This window comes from Panthera uncia, chromosome A2 (genome assembly GCF_023721935.1).
Source record: "Panthera uncia isolate 11264 chromosome A2, Puncia_PCG_1.0, whole genome shotgun sequence".
Lineage (NCBI taxonomy): Eukaryota > Metazoa > Chordata > Mammalia > Carnivora > Felidae > Panthera > Panthera uncia.
In genome coordinates, this window is record NC_064816.1 from 113,853,599 (window position 1) to 113,869,701 (window position 16,103).

A 16,103-nucleotide genomic window follows, 5' to 3' on the forward strand; every position below is an offset into this window, starting at 1 on the left:
CCCCCCCCCCCCCCCCCCCGCCATCCAATGAATCAGAAACTGAGCCGTGAGTTTTAGAATTAATTCATTAGCAACGTAGCGGTCAATACAATTACAAACCCCACTTTCATCTGTCCCTGTAAATGTGCCCCATTGTTTTTAGGGGAGAATAAAAAGATTTCTAAATCTCTGCTGAACCACTGATGTACGTAACAGGGTTTTCTTCTAATACACAAACAACAGCAGTGACCCTACGTGGAAAGAACTATAAGCAAAAAGTCACTGGCTCTCCTTTTTAGGTAAGCAGTACTTAAATTTAGTATTAGTGAGCTTCAAAGGTTAAAACTTAGAAAATGCCAGACACTTTGAAAGAGAGGCGAACTCAGCCAGGGGTCACATGGCAGCTGCTAATTGAAAAATGTTATAAAGGGAAGGGGGGGGGGCAGGCCAGGTGATCTGCTTACCCTTCTTTATTGCAACACTTGATTTGCACTAGAGAAAAAAATTTAAGTCTGAGACTCGTATAACTCTCAAAAAAGACGCCTGAAATACATAAATCACCCCCAGGCTGACTGAGCACAGCTGACACCCTATCAAGGCTTCCTTGCAAAAACAGAGAAAGAAGACTGAATTTTAAAACGAAACTATATTCCTACAGTGAATTTTAACGAAGACAGCCCAATGGTCACACCAGTTCAGTCTGTTTCTGTCATTACATTTACAAAATTAAAACACTCTTCGTTACAATGCACACCAGTTTTAGTCCTTGATTTATCCAAATTGTATTTAAGAATGCATCTTTTCTTAAACTGTCTTGTGTTTCCTTTTTTTTTTTTTTTAAAGAGTATTTTCAGAACTGACAACCTTCTGGAAGGTAAGTCAGATCAGTGATAACTAAATATTGTGAAATACAGATCAGTTAATTTTGAAAAGCAAGGCGTATTTCTTTCAAATCTTGCAAATGGCATTATTCATTAGAAAAATTGTGGCATTAATTTCTTCACAAGGTACACATTTTTTTTATGCCTCTACAAATATTTCATTAAGACTCCTTAAAAAGGTATGTATACAATGTTTACATTCAATTCTGAATGATTAAAAATTTTATGATTAATACTAATACTTTATTGACACGACATAGGAAAGTAATAATCCATAGCTAGATCTCAAGCTGAATTTATGACATCATTTTGACTGCGCACATTAGCTGCAATTACCTGCACCACTCATTCTGAGCCACTAGATGGTGTAAAAAATAAATTAAAATGGTAAAATTTCGTTCTATAGCCACAAAACCTAATATAACTCTGAGAAACATGAAACACATTTCTAGACCTACAACAATGCTGGTGATTTCTATGCTAAGTGTACTTTAAAAAAAAATCTCTCTCTCCACCTGGATCTAGAAACAAGTCCTTCTGAGGAATTCTTCATCATATATATATAACAATATATAGATCTACCTTAATCTAGAAACAAGTCCTTTTGAGCAATTTTTCACTCTCTTCTAAGAGCCTGAGTTCTGAATTTACAGTAGTCTTTTTTTTAAATTTTTTTCTACACTTTACTTATTTTTGAGAGAGAGAGAGAGAGAAACAGAGCACAAGTGGGGGAGAGGCAGAGAGAGAGGGAGACATGGAATCCGAAGCAGGCTCCAGGCTCCGAGCTGTCAGCACAGAGCCCGACGTGGGGCTCAAACTCACGAACTGTGAGATCATGACCTGAGCCGAAGTCAGACGCTCAACCGACTGAGCCACCCAGGCGCCCCTGAATTTACAGTAGTCTTAAACATTCAAATTGCTGTCATTCCCATGAAAATGAATTTATGATATTGCTTTATGGTCTATTTTGGCCAAAGTTTTGGTAAAAACTGGAAGACCAAGCCAATAAAAAATTATTAGAGTCTCCAAAGATTCCTCCCTGAAACTGTTCCCCCCAAATCGCTAAGTGCAAGTCTTCACAAACATATACTGACTCCCAAAGCAATTTGAAAACCAATAGCCAAGATGCCCACTAACGGCCCCAAATTTGTCCAAATTCCATCCAGGGAGAGCTAAGTGTCCTTTCTTTTTACCCTCACCAAGATTTACCTGGTTGATTCTACCAGCTCCGCAGTGGGATAAATACTGGCATTAAGTCATTCCGCCAATAAGCGATAATGCGCTGGCGAACAGTGTCTAGCCTCTTTCCAAAACCAAAATGAGCTCTAGGAGGCCTCTCGTGAAATCATGCTGCCCATGGAACTTCACGCCTTGTGAAGGGCTGAGAGAGGAATTATTTTTGGTAGGCACATGCCCAAATAATAGCATTTAGAAATTTTAGATGGCGGTATACTCTTCCTTTGAGCCGGACCACCACTAACCTTAGCTCTATGACCAGGCTTCACACATAAAATTACAATCTCCGCAAAACAGGTTTGGGAGAACAGAAAGTGCCTTCCCTGGGATCCCAGAAGTGTGACATACACCTATGACGCTACCTTTACTTTCATAATAACAGAAAGTAATTTTCGGAGGCAATGGGAATGCTACTTGTTTGACAGCCTGCCCCGGAGGTCGCTACTCTGAGGTTTTCAGCCACAAAGACAGCATGAGTCATAAAGAAGGCTTTAAGGGCAGACCCACATGGCTTTTAGAAGTTTTGCATTTTACCGTAATAATATAATGACTCCATGCCGTTTATCCCTATAATTTGGAATTCCAAGTAGAAGCCAATCAACCTTTTATTTTATACGCAACTGCAGCTCAGCTGGCGAAAGAAACTGCGAGCTAAGTACGTTTGGGGAATAATTCCAAGAGACTTTCTTGAACTGAAATGAATCACTTCGGTTTCTATGTTAAGTAATTAACTCAAAAAAAAAAAAAAGTGTTATCTTAATTCAGAACAATGAAGTGCTCAATAATCTTGTAATGCTTCATCCAAGAGTTGGTTATCTATAGCTTCTAAGAACTAAACCTGTATTTCTTTAAAAAACAAAAAACAAACATACTAAGGAACAGAGGACGAAGAAAGATGAGAAGTCTTAGCTTTGGGCACCTCAACTAGCAATGATCATGGCTGCTTATATTTACTTGTTAAATATTTTCCCCCAATGACCTACAAGTGCTTCTGTAGTATTCCTTTTGGATTCCTGGTGCTTAGCACAGGCCCTCGCACATTGTAGATGCTTTACGACAGCTTCAAATTACACACGAGGGAGGAAAGGAGGAAGGAAGATGCATGAGAGAAAAGTAGACAGCCTTGGTCTGGGAGTCAAGGCGCCTGGTTAAGTCCTGGTTCTGGCCCCTTCTCGACCCAAGTTCCCTTATCTGTAAAACCAAGAATAAGTGGATGATCATCATGCAGATTCCTCATTCAAATGTTCTATGATTTCCTAGGTTATGATTTTATCCACCAGCCATCTTTTGTTACATTCAATAAACGACCTTATTTCCAAATCTCTTCTGTATCTAGCAAGCCATATTATCTTTTGGAAAAGTACAAAATATTTCTCTAATCAAGAAACCACATTAAACTTCTAGACTTATGATTTATAGAACATCTCCCTACTTACATTTAACTAGTTTTCATACATCATTTGTTTCTAGAATAGCTTCATAAAGTAGACTGAGCAAGTTTTTTAATCCCTATATTACAGCAGGGAAAGTTAAATATGAAAATTAAGGCAGCTCACACATGTCACCACTATAAGAAACATGACTTTTAGATCTAAGGACAGAAAGATTTTGAGTCATCCAGTATCTTAAGAGGCAGAGACACTGATTTGAGTCATCCAGTATCTTAAGAGGCAGAGAGAGAAACAGAGAGAGAGAGAGATTTTATATATATATGTGTGTGTGTGTGTGTGTGTGTTTAGAGAGAGAGAGAGAGAGAAAGAGAGAGAGAGAGAGAGAGAGAGAGAGAGGTGAGTTCATAGCAACAGACTCTGTCATTACGTTTACAAATACAACTATGTTAAATTGTTAAAAATTACCTAAACCTATCTGAATAGAAAAAACATCGCTTTTAAATTGTCGGAACACCAATGTATTTACATAAAGATGAAAAACTCCTACTATAAACAGTGTTTCCAGTAGTGAATGGCAGACAAAATCAGAATAAGCACACAGAAGAATAAAAAGGAAGAGGAAAGAAAAACATAATAAATAACCTAATACCTCACAATGTTAACTTTCACATAAGTATATTGTTTCTGGAGAAGGCAGGGTGTGGATGTGAGCCAAAGGCTGAAGTGATAGGTAAACACACTGCTAAGTTGAATCCTGTTATCTGATTGTGTTTAAAATTTGATTATATTTCACTTGACAAAATAATTAATTATTGTGAACTCCCAATTGTTAACAAGGACCTAGAGGAATTCCAATTGGCATTTTTCCCCAGTGTTGTAAACCCAGATGCAGAAGAATCTAGCTTTGTATTCACCCTTTACGGTTGTCAGCTGGGGTGTTTCCTTACCTTGCTAAGAATGTAAATCACATCACCACGTTTAAATGACAACTCGTCAGAAAGAGCGCCTGTGCAGTCCCACAAACCCTGGTAAAAATTAGCATAATCGGTGCTTTTATCTCCTTGGAAGAAGAGAGAGAAAACATGAGTTAGAGCTTTCATGTAACGGGTCCTTGCTTAAACGTGAACCAATAGAAACTAAAGGGCCTCTCACCACCAAAACAATCTAAAAAAATTCCGTCCTGATTCAAAGAACATTTGATTACCCTTACATACAAATCCCCCTTCTAATTATATCATTATGAGACCTTCTTTAAAAAAAGATCTCATTCTGAATGTCTCTTTTCTCTCTCCCCCTTTCTTGTTTTATCCAAAGCCTGTAATTGCCATGTGCTCTCATCAAGCCAGCACCTAAAAGTTCCTTCCCATTTATTTTTTACAATGGACCTAAACCCACTCGCAACATGTTTTGAAGGTGAATCAGCCACACCACATGATGAGCAAGTATCCATGACATGTGATAAACACACTGTGAAACAACCACCTTACAGAATTTCTAAAAATTCCAAAAGAATAAAAAAAGAGAGACAGAGAGAAAGGGAGGGAGGGAGAGAAAATTTGGGGACACTTCATAAACAATAATAAAGAATAATAAAGGAGTCTGTAGGGCATAGAAATAACTCAAACTTGGCAACAATTTTTTTTTTTAAAAATTCTAAAATCTACAGCTGGTTAGAGGAAGAGGGTAAAGTGGAAATAACACAGAGGGTAATTCCAGCTCTTATCTTTGGGGACTTTTGTACCGAAAGCCTCTCACAAAAGTTATTTCTAACATATTTTAGCAACTTTGAAATTGCCAAAGCTGAAGCTGCATTTTTCAAGATTTCTGTCAGCCCTAGTTTAGGACATTACGCTCTGAATAAACATGCAACATACACTGTAGTTACCAGCTCATCCTTCTAACGGCATAAGCACAATGGATGTGATGTGCTCAAACTGCCATACAGACCATTAACTGATTGATTATTTAGCGCTCTCCGCTCTGTAATACCACAATAAACCGGGTAATAAATGCTTTGTCACTTATACAATGTGGGTTTCTTGAAACACAGCACAGAGTTAAATACACTGGATGCTTTTGTTACACTGAGAACTGTTTCCTGTTTTTAATTTCATGATAATTGAGTTTTGATGAGTTAACGCAAAAAGAATGCAAGCGATATCAATAAGATGTCCGTGTATTCACTAACCAGGCAGAACGTATACGTGTTGACAACTTCCATCATTGGAATGTCAGCTCTGAATTCTGAGGGGATAGCTGTGGGGACGCATGCTGCGTCAGGCCTGTCATCCTAGTTTTGTTATATGGCTCTCAAACAGCAGGCTTCTTGGCAATTCCAACACAACTCCTCACGTGAGCGGGTCTTCTGGGTATTCATCTTATATCGCGTGGTTTGTGATTTACACAAAGTGCTAAGTTTGTTAGAAGTCTTCAAACTTCTAATATCCGAAAGGTTTTTTTCGAGCCAAAGAGAAAATCTGAGGAGCGAGGAGTGTGACAATTTAGGAAGATGATACTTCTCGATTAAGCTTGAAGAAAATAAACAGTGGCTAGAATATGCCACCTTGCAAAATCCTATTCAAGTTTTTTCTCCTGTTTTCTAAAAATTCCCGGGGGGGGGGGGGGGGGTGGTGTGGAAGGGGGAAGGGAGGGAGAGAAAACGGGAGGAGGCGTGAAAGGAAGGAGGGAGGAAGGGAGGGGAACAGAGAGAGACAGACTCCGTACTGACCTCTCCACTCCACCAGCAGGCATGTATACAAGCCCGGGGATCCAACCAAGAACTAACAATGCTCGTGGCTACCCTTCATTACATTTCCCCCCACAAAGCAATTTATTAAGTAAATTCCATGAATGGACACTAGAGGGCACTCCGGCTGGACAGATCACTCCAAACATTGTCAATTTTTTCTTTTAGAAAGAATTACTTAATAATAAAGTGACTGATTTCCTTTAAAAACCACTTATTTAGACAAATAGAGATTTGGAAGTTGAGACATTCTAGTCCGATTAAATCAACTGCTAAATGGGTCAAATGTTGCGCCCCAAGCAGTCCGTCAGTGTCAGTTTAAAAGTCAAGGAATTAGAGCAAAGAGAGGATGACATCATTTCACGTGCAAGGCCCTCCCCCACAGTCGCCGGCCAGGAGGTAAAAGGATGTAAATAGCTGGCTTCCCCGGCCCAGGCTCCTGTGTGTTCCCAATGTTGCTCAGCCTGAGGCTTGATCCAAAAAGGTTAAAGAAACAAAACTTGGGCTAAAACGAGGGAAGTTTTGGCTGAGCTCGAGCGTCCCAGTGCGTCCCCAGCTGCCCAGCCTGCTGCCTGCTCCTCCTTTTTCAGATATTCTCACGACGGTTTTTCATTCAATAGATTTTCAAGAGGTGGGGGGAAAAAAAAGAAGGAAAAGAAAAGTATATGGTGATTTCTAACACATAATCCTTATCACTTTGGGGTCTCTCTTCCCCTCGATGCGCTTGGTGAAACTCCCATTAACACTAATGGGAGTTACAGGAGCACATGAGGGGAAGGGAGACCCCCACCGTGTGCAAGATGCATTTCTCCCTAGATGTGCATCATGAGCATTTCATTAAATCTCACTGCTGTAAAGAGGCAACAGAGCTAGCTACTTGGCAATACTGGGAAAAAGATGCATTTTCTACTGTGTTTTCGATAATCTTGATGATGATGTTACCCAAAGACCAACCTCATTTCTGTGTCCCATATGTGAGCTCTGTTAAAGAATAATAAGTTGTTTATGTCACATGGCTATACACACATACAATTTACTATTCTATCTGTTTCAGAATGCAGTAGTAGGTATAAAGCAGGAGAACCACAACTAACGAGAAGGCCTGATGATAAAAATTTATTAGCCTTAGTCTCCTCAGGAAAGTAATGTTAAAATTCTTGGTATGAATTTTATTAAAAAAAAATTTTTTTTAATGTTTTATTTATTTTTGAGAGACAGAAACAGAGACAGAGTGCGAGTAGGGGAGGGGCAGAGAGAGAGGGAGACAGAATCCGAAGCAGGCTCCAGGCTTTGAGCTGTCAGCACAGAGCCTGACGCGGGGCTCGAACCCATGAACTGTGAGATCATGACCTGAGCCAAAGTCGGACACTCAGTCAACTGAGCCACCCAGGTGCCCTGGTATGAATTTCAGATATAAAAATTAGGAATTGCTTTATTCCTTTGAGAGCAGTGAGCTTCTCTGGTTTACTTTTCACTATTTTAAGTTTTGAAATTTTAAGTATGGCTAACCATCCTCAAAAAATTACGCACGGGTCTAGCCTCAGAAGCACAGTGAGCTCACAAGAGTTAGCATTGTTCACCTATACACCGAAAAATAATCCGTGTAAAATACGTTTTTAAAAAACAAAAATGTAATGCCACAGATAATCCCACGTTCTGAATACAAGTAAGTCTCTTTAGCTATTATCACTGCATGGATTAATCTTTCCGCATCATGATCTATGTTTTCAAAATGACAAAAAGCCTCACCTCATTATGTTTCCTGTCCTGAGAGGCATGAATGGTTAAAAAGAGAAGGTAAAGACAGAAAAAACAACCATTCTAAATTAGCCAGCCTCTGAAGGATTCAAACAATATACTCGTTCTTGCTTTTTCCAACACTCAAAAACAGATCATTGGGCAATAACAGAATCATTAGGAAAAATAGGCTAAACATTGGAGACACTTTTACAAGAACAAAAAAGGATTTTAAAAATACGATGGCAGTGGCTGAAACATACAATATGTAAGATAATGAAAAATCTCTTCTCGAGCAGTCGTTTAAAAACGATTTCAGAAAGATAAGCAAATTCTACAGGGTTCAAAAAAATCAGGGGCGCCTGGGTGACTCTGTTGGTTAAGCCTCCGACTTCGGCTCAGGTCATGATCGCGTCATTTGTGAGTTCGAGCCCCGCTTCGGGCTCTGTGCTGACAGCTCGGAGCCTGGAGCCTGCTTCTGATTCTGTGTCTCCCTCTCTCTCTGCCTCTCCTTTGCTTGTGCTCTGTCTCCCTCTCTCTCTCAGAAATAAATAAACATTGAACATTTTTGAAAAAAATCAAATGGAGTCATTTTGTACATACATATAAACATGCAAGATGTGCAAGCTTGAACATAAAAGAACTTATAAGAAATACAGGATTATGTTGTTTATGTATTGCGCTTTAGTCTGAATTTTTTTCTCCTTTTTTAAGTAAAATCGCTCAATGTGAAAAATATATAACATTCTTGAGTAAGGTTAGAAGTTCACGTCATGTGATGCTCGGCAAGATAGTAATACCCTTGTCAACCCACTGCCCTGCACAGCAAACAAACTTCTAGTGTTACATCTTCGACAGCCCAAAGAGAGCAAAGGTCACTGCTATGCAAAAGCATTAAAACTGTTGCTTGAAAAGAATTTCATGTCACTAAAGATAAGAATTATTGCAGTGCTTTACAGCTATTGCACGGAAAGCTAGATGGACTTAGTGCATTCCTTTGAAGAAAAACTGACTTTTTTCTTCCTTCCCTCAAAGGCAAACATTTGGGAGATGGGTACTTTAAAAGGGTTTTTGAAAAATACAACTGCTTTTAAGCCAGAACGCTTCTATTTGTGGAAGGGATACCTACATGTGTCTACTTCTACACCTGCACTGACAAAAACAAAAACAAAAACAAAAACCCTTCGTGCTTTCGGCAGAAGCTTTTGATACATCCTAAAACACATATACTTAAATTACCACTGTGGATCATCCTCAAGGCTTCGCTTAGTCTTAGGATTTTATAGCTGCCTTTTACAGGACCAGAGTGCTAACATCTAATGACTTCGTCCTCACTTCCTTTCTGAAAAAAGGAAACCAAACCTTCTGCAGCAGCCTGCTCCTGCTTTCCTGTCCAGGTCCGGAAGTCAGGCCTCTGGTTCCTTTCCGCGTGTCATGGTAGGAAGGACTCGGGAAAGCTACTTCCTGAACACACACTTCCTGTCCACCCTGCCTCTGACAGCTGGCAAGAGTGATGTATGAATGTATCAGAGAAGGGAAGGTGACCCTCAACTATAGCTCTGTGCAGGACACGGGATGATATGGGAGACCTTGCCCCAGCTGACATGTGGCTACGAAGAGGTGTAAAAGTCCTGATAAGAAGGCATCCCCTCTCTTCTTGCCGTGTAAAATAATTGCTGGTTTATCAAAGCTAACCTCGTGCTTGCCCTCCAGATATGGTTTATCTCCTGCTATTTGGAAATAACAACCCGCGAAAAAAAAAAAAAAAAAAAAAGTCGCCCATATCATGTGATCTTGTACACAGCATGTGTGGTTATTTTTCCCGGCTCAGTCATAATTAGTACTTGGGGCCATGTGCCAAGTGGAAATGGATAAGGGGAATATCCTTCCTAGCCTTCTAGGCCATCAGTGTCCTTTTCCAATTTTTAAACCGCTGTCACCGGACTCTGGCATTTCTTACCCAATTCATTTGCTTTCTGTGTTAATCATATGCAATGAAGATATGCATGGCCAACATTTAAACAGGCTGCAGATCAATTAGCGGTCTTAAGTTTATCTGATTTTTATCAAAGAAGACAGAGCTGCGGGTCGATTGTCAGAGCCTGTGTCAAGTTGACCTTTTCAGAGATGTCTACATTGCCAGTCCCCTGGGCAACTTGTTGTCCCCTGTTGGTCTCTGAATGGCAGAAGTCTGTTCTGCTCAAGCACAAAGTATACACAGATGTCTATATTACATTCTTATAGGTTTGACAGCAACTGCATGTTGTATCTATAAACTGTCCTTTAGCAGTGACACTTCCTCAATGATGATAAGCTAATTTATGCAACTAAATCTCCTTTGTGCAGAAATGAAAGCTAATTGAGTCATTACAAAGTAATTCAGGAAGGAATACCTTGTATAAATTGGCTTACTTTATAAATCCTTCTCAAGTGGTTTTCATGCATCCTAAATGGGACTAAGCAGCTTATCCGCCCTAAGATACCCAGATCGAAGCAGCCAACTTCGGGGGAGTTGGGTAAACCTTCTTTAGAGCTGTAAGAAAAGTGGCGAAAGGGAAAGTGAACAAAACCAAAAGAAGCTTCCCAAGAAGCTTCACGATTCAGTACCTGTGGCGGGGAGAGCACTGTCCTGACTCGTCTTCCTTTGGTCCTCCACGTTTGCGGGAGCACTGTCCTCTTCCTCTTCTGTAAGCAAACAACAGAAATGGCACGCTGAAGGGTTTCCTCAGAAATAACAAGACAGTACTCACCCCATTTTACGAGCAAAACTGAAAGTTCACGACGCATAAATATTCCTCCTCAAAGAATGAAACCGCTCAACATTCACATTCCTTTGTCAATAATCTAAAGCTGAACAAACAAACCTCTAGCTAGTGCCACATAGCGACCTTACCAGTTGGCTTGATAAAATTTAAGATACATGCTGATGCCTCACATATTTTGTTTCGCATACTGAAAGTCCTCTGGAACACTCTTAAATCCAGATCAGCCCTGAAATCCAGGAAAGTAACACCCAGCACTATATGGACAGACCACATTATACCGAGGCAGGATAAAACCACAGTCCCTAAACCATCAGTAGAACACAGGGAAAATGTGTGATATAAAATACAGTTAACCTATAAGTCATTTATTGAGTATCAGACCCTTCATGTTTTCTCCCTTGATCTTCATGGGAGAATACCAAAAGGATCCTCCTCCTTCAGGACAATTCTCCCCAAATCATACTGTGGATCTACTATGTGTCATATACCATAGCAGATGTTAAGATTTCACAGATAAATAGTTTTAAATCCTTATTTTACAGAGGAGTAAACTGAGGTTCAAAAAGGTAAAGACACTGCCACTGTTTATTATTCCAACTCAGGCCTGTGATCATAATGTCCATGTGCTTTACCCTGCATATATTCTGGGCCTTACCTTTGTTATTCCCACACTTTCCTATCACATTCATTCCCCCGCTTATAGGAAGAAATAGGAGAAGACTAAATGAGAAGAGTTTTAAACAGAGTCAATAGACTTTAATTATTTTACATTAAAGAAACATTTATTATATGACCACTTTCCTCACCTAAGGATTTATATACACTTTAGAGATATTTAAGGCGGGATGTATGAACAAAATGGCATGCCCAAGAAAAACTGTGTTCAAAAGAATCATAATTTCAAGAAAAATAAAAAAAAACATTAAAGTATGCAAAATAGGTAAACACAGCCATTATGGCTATTAAATAATCCATTGAGTATTAACTACCTGTAAGAGACAGCTTCTACCAGGGAGGCAAAGAGAGTAGGAAACTTCTGCCCTCAGGAAGCTGACAGCCTACAGGGCACAGAAGACAGTAGTACCTGAAGGAAAATGGGATGAGGGACATAAAACCTGACACGTGAGACACAAGGAACTGAAGGAACACAGACTAGAAACCACCCAAGTGGGGAATACCACGAAGGCTCTGAGGGATGGAGAAGATTTGAATGGAGAGAGATGGGGAGGAGGAAATTTCTAGACAGAGGGAGAGTCATAAGCAAAACAACAAAGCTCAGTACTATCCATTTGGCTAAAGAACGCAGTACTCAAAGGGGAAGAACAGGATGGGAGAGAAGGCTAGTAGTTTGGGCCAGCTGTTGAAGGGCCATGAACATTGGCTATGGACTTTAGACCTTGATTTGGTAGGCAGTAAGAGCCCCCGAAGACTTCTGAGCAGAGAAAGGGCAGAACTAACACTATGCTTGTGGAATGGTCATCTGGTCCCATTGTCCCAGAGAGCCTGAAGGAGGGCATGGGGGGAGACAGACCACTTAGAGTCTGGCTAAAGGGGAAGGAAGTCCTAACTGAAGGACAGAGGAAATGCAAGGAGCCGGTTATGAGAGGAAAAGGAACTAGAATCGATAAGCTTTGTGCCTGCCTGGATGTGGAGGGCTAAGGGAAGAAGAGCAACCAGGGATGACACAAGTTGTGAGCTTAGTTGGCAGAGAAATGGGAACACACCATTCCTAAGAAAAGAATAGCCAAGATAAGCTATTTTGCCAAGGGAACACGGGAGCCGCGTGAGAGATTGAAGGTACAGGTGGGGCAACCCAGGGGAAACGTCCAGGGGCAACTGGAAGGCTTCGCAAGTTTGCATCTACAGGGGACTAGATGCAAAGTTAGGAGGCTCATGCAAATGTTAAAGTGGTGACTCAGAAAATTCACCATTTAACTCAGGCTTGAGGGTTACTGTACTTCTAAAACAAACCTACAACTGCTTTGAATTTCTGCAACTCAACTCAGACAAAATAAGGAGAGCTCCAAAAGAAGGGAACAGCTGGAAATATTTGGCACTTTATACACATTAAGTTGACCGCAGTGTCGGCAATTTAATATGAGTCAATCAGAGAGCAGTTGATACATGGAAGAACTAATAAAAAAAAAACAAATCCTGTCTCTTTTCTCTTCAACAACAGTTATCTTACTTATGCCAAACCTCAAGGCCTCGTGATTGTAAACGGTTTATTAGGGTGTTTTCATATACAAGTTTTACAGACATTTGGTCCAACCGACTTATTTTATAGATGGTTAATTTTTTCAAAGGAGAAGGAGAAAACTTTACTTATTTGTCATACTTTCTCTTTCCTCAGTGCTCCCTCTCCTCCAAGCTGGTCACAAATCAGACAGTTGAGTAAAGTCAAAAGTCGTGAAGGGCTCTTGACCTCAAGTCAAAAGCCTTAAGCACAACAATATAGGAAGCACCTCTTTCTTAAGAAGACATTATGGGAAGGGCGCCTGGGTGGCTCAGTCTTTTGAGTGTCCCACTTGGGCTCAGGTCATGATCTCGCTCGAGCCCCACGTTGGGCTCTGTGCTGACAGCTCAGAGCCTGGAGCCTGCTTCAGGTTCTGTGTCTCCCTCTCTCTCTGCCCCTTCCCTGCTCATTCTCTGTCTCTCTCTCTCAAAATAAATAAACCTTAAAAAAAAAATTTAAGAAGACATCATGGGATACAGACTTACCATCCAAAGTTAGGGTCAAGATATCACAAAAACTAATTACAGTAATTAAATGGAAAATTCTGCTCTTGGCAAAGTAAACAATGAACTTAGAATAGTTTATTACTGTGACTGTATTATTTTATTAAAATTTAAGTGCTATAAATGTGCACAATGTATTTGTAAATTATCAGAATAATGCTATTAAAATATTTACTTAAGTATCAATATTTACTGAGAAGTATCCAAATTCAATGTGAGATGCTGAACAAGTAGTATTTTAGAGGAGGAAATACTCATTTAAAAAACTTCCTTTCTCCATTTTAAACCGAGTAATGATATTTTTAGGTCAAAGCTTCTGCATTTCATACATCAGTTTTCCTTAATGATGTTCAAACAACTCATTTTATCTTGGGCTAACAATACAAACAGCTTCCATACAAAAGAAAACAAAATAAAATTTGGGGTGTGTGTGTGTGTGTGTGTGTGTGTGTGTTTTAATCTTAGGGAGAGAAACTCAGACTGAAATCTTGAACAGAATCTGATACAGAGGAGATGTTCAATAAATATGCAGTGAACAAACAGATTCAAAATCATGAAAATAAATCCTACCATGTTCATTTATTAACAGAGAAAAACTCTCCACACCACTCAAAAACTATATAAGGACAAATGAAAATTCTAGGCAATAATTACCTCCTCAATATATTAGAAATATATACACATGTTGTTTTATTTAGGTTTATTATTAAACATATTTTATTTTGGTGTTGAGTCACAAATGTCATTATACAATACTAATTAATACCTCAAATAGCCAATGTTTGTGGGGTTAATATATTCCATTCAACATTTTAATAACAGTAAACAAAAACAGCTCAGCTATGCGGTAAAATCCATCAAACCACACAGATGGTTATAAGGTTTTCATTATGTGGTTTCCATAGCAATCATATTGCAAATCTGGAAGCTTCTTGCAAATAAGCAGCTTGTATTTACATGCCTCTCAGCTGCAGCACAAAACTCTGCAACATGTGATGCTATTATTCCAATCACACATTGTTAGCAGAATCATCAGAAGATTTTGTTGATCAGACAAGATGAAAATAACAGTAAACTCACTGCAGAAGATAATTCAAACACAGTTGTACATTCACTAAACTAATCAGCAAGTATCAGACATGTTCTGGTAGTCACCAGAAGGTTTTAACATGAGAGCCCGGTCAAAAATATGGAAGTTCCAGGAGCACTCAGAACCCAAAAGCCTGAACTCCATTCTCGCTCCCCTTTTCAGCAGATACTTGGTCTTCCGTCCGAGTTGAGCAGAGAAAGGGAGAAGAGCAGAGAACGGGGTCCTCCCAAATCTTTTTAGGATGACTACCATTGCCTACGTGGGAGAAGTCAAGACCTTTTTTTGTCCCCTGCTAGATTAATCAATTTAATTTACAAATTGATCCAGTTCCATAACAGATGGATTATTACCCTAATAAGAATCACGAATCTGTCTAACTATGCAGTTTGTACAAAATGGCTATTTCTTCCTTACTAACGTTCTTTGTTTTAAGGACAAAACAACCAAAAGAGAAAAGCTATAAGCAAATGACAAAGACAGCTGACATTGCTTGAAAAAGGTTGAGGACAATTTGTTGGCACCAAAATAGGGTGTGTGATGTTCACATCAGGGCTGAAAACTGATCTTATCACATCTTCCAGGGAGAGGAGGACAACATCAGAAAACCTTCGACTCACACACAATGATTACCTTTCTCACTAAGCATCTTCAGAAAACGGCTCTGCTGAACTACAATGTATTTTCAAGACCTAAAACACAGAATCAAAAGCTATGCTCTGAAATAAAGATTGGGTGTAGATTTCTACCTGCCCTGGCTTCATTTGATTACAAAACTACACATTTGTCTCAAGAAAAGTTAACATTTATTGCTTGAATGTTCATGCTGTATGCATTTATATCCCTTATGTAACTAAATCCTCGTAACTGTTGTATGAGGTGATAACAGGTATTTTTACCATCATTTCATGGACGCAGAAATGGAATTTACAAAGCTTGAGTAACCTGTCCGAGTTCACACGTGCAATTAGAGCAGGGATTGAAACTGCAGCAAATGCCAGTTCTTTTCACCTTCTATTCAGCTCATAGATGGTTTTCTAAAATTTCATGTGCATACCAGCTGTCTGCTGGACCCAGAAAACATTTCCACATGAGTGCGCAGATTCTGCTCTACCATAGCATTGTATGCGAAGGACACCTTTATTTTTTTTTTCCAATGTTTACTTTTGAGGGGGAGAAAGAGAGAGAGAGAGGGAGAGAGAAAGAGAGACAGCCAGACAGAGAGGGAGAGAGAGGACCCTAAGCAAGCTCTACACTATAAGCACAGAGCCCAATGCGGGGCTCGAACTCCTAAACCGTGAGATCATGACCTGCGCCAAAGTCTCAGGCACCCCGTGAGGACAGCTTAAGGTAAGCAATCCTTGCAAGCGAGGATTTATTTTTATTTTTTATTTTTTGTAATGTTTATTTATTTTTGAGATAGAGAGAGACAGAGCATGAACGGGGGAGGGTCAGAGAGAGGGAGACACAGAATCTGAAACAGGCTCCAGGCTCTGAGCTGTCAGCACAGAGCCCGACGCGGGGCTCGAACTCACGGACCGT

The 16,103-nt window shown here is 39.8% G+C and overlaps 1 protein-coding gene across 6 annotated transcripts in view; it reads right to left on the minus strand.

Annotated features, from left to right (window-relative positions):
- SKAP2 (src kinase associated phosphoprotein 2) overlaps positions 1–16,103 on the minus strand; it is a 238,025-nt gene that overhangs the window by 70,520 nt on the left and 151,402 nt on the right. For all 6 annotated transcript variants that reach the window (XM_049641633.1, XM_049641636.1, XM_049641635.1 and 3 more), the window contains exons 10-11: positions 10,578–10,655; positions 4,435–4,547 (exon numbers count right to left, since the gene is read on the minus strand). In XM_049641633.1, the coding sequence (XP_049497590.1) occupies positions 4,435–4,547; positions 10,578–10,655 (191 nt within the window). The remainder of the gene's footprint in view (positions 1–4,434; positions 4,548–10,577; positions 10,656–16,103) is intronic.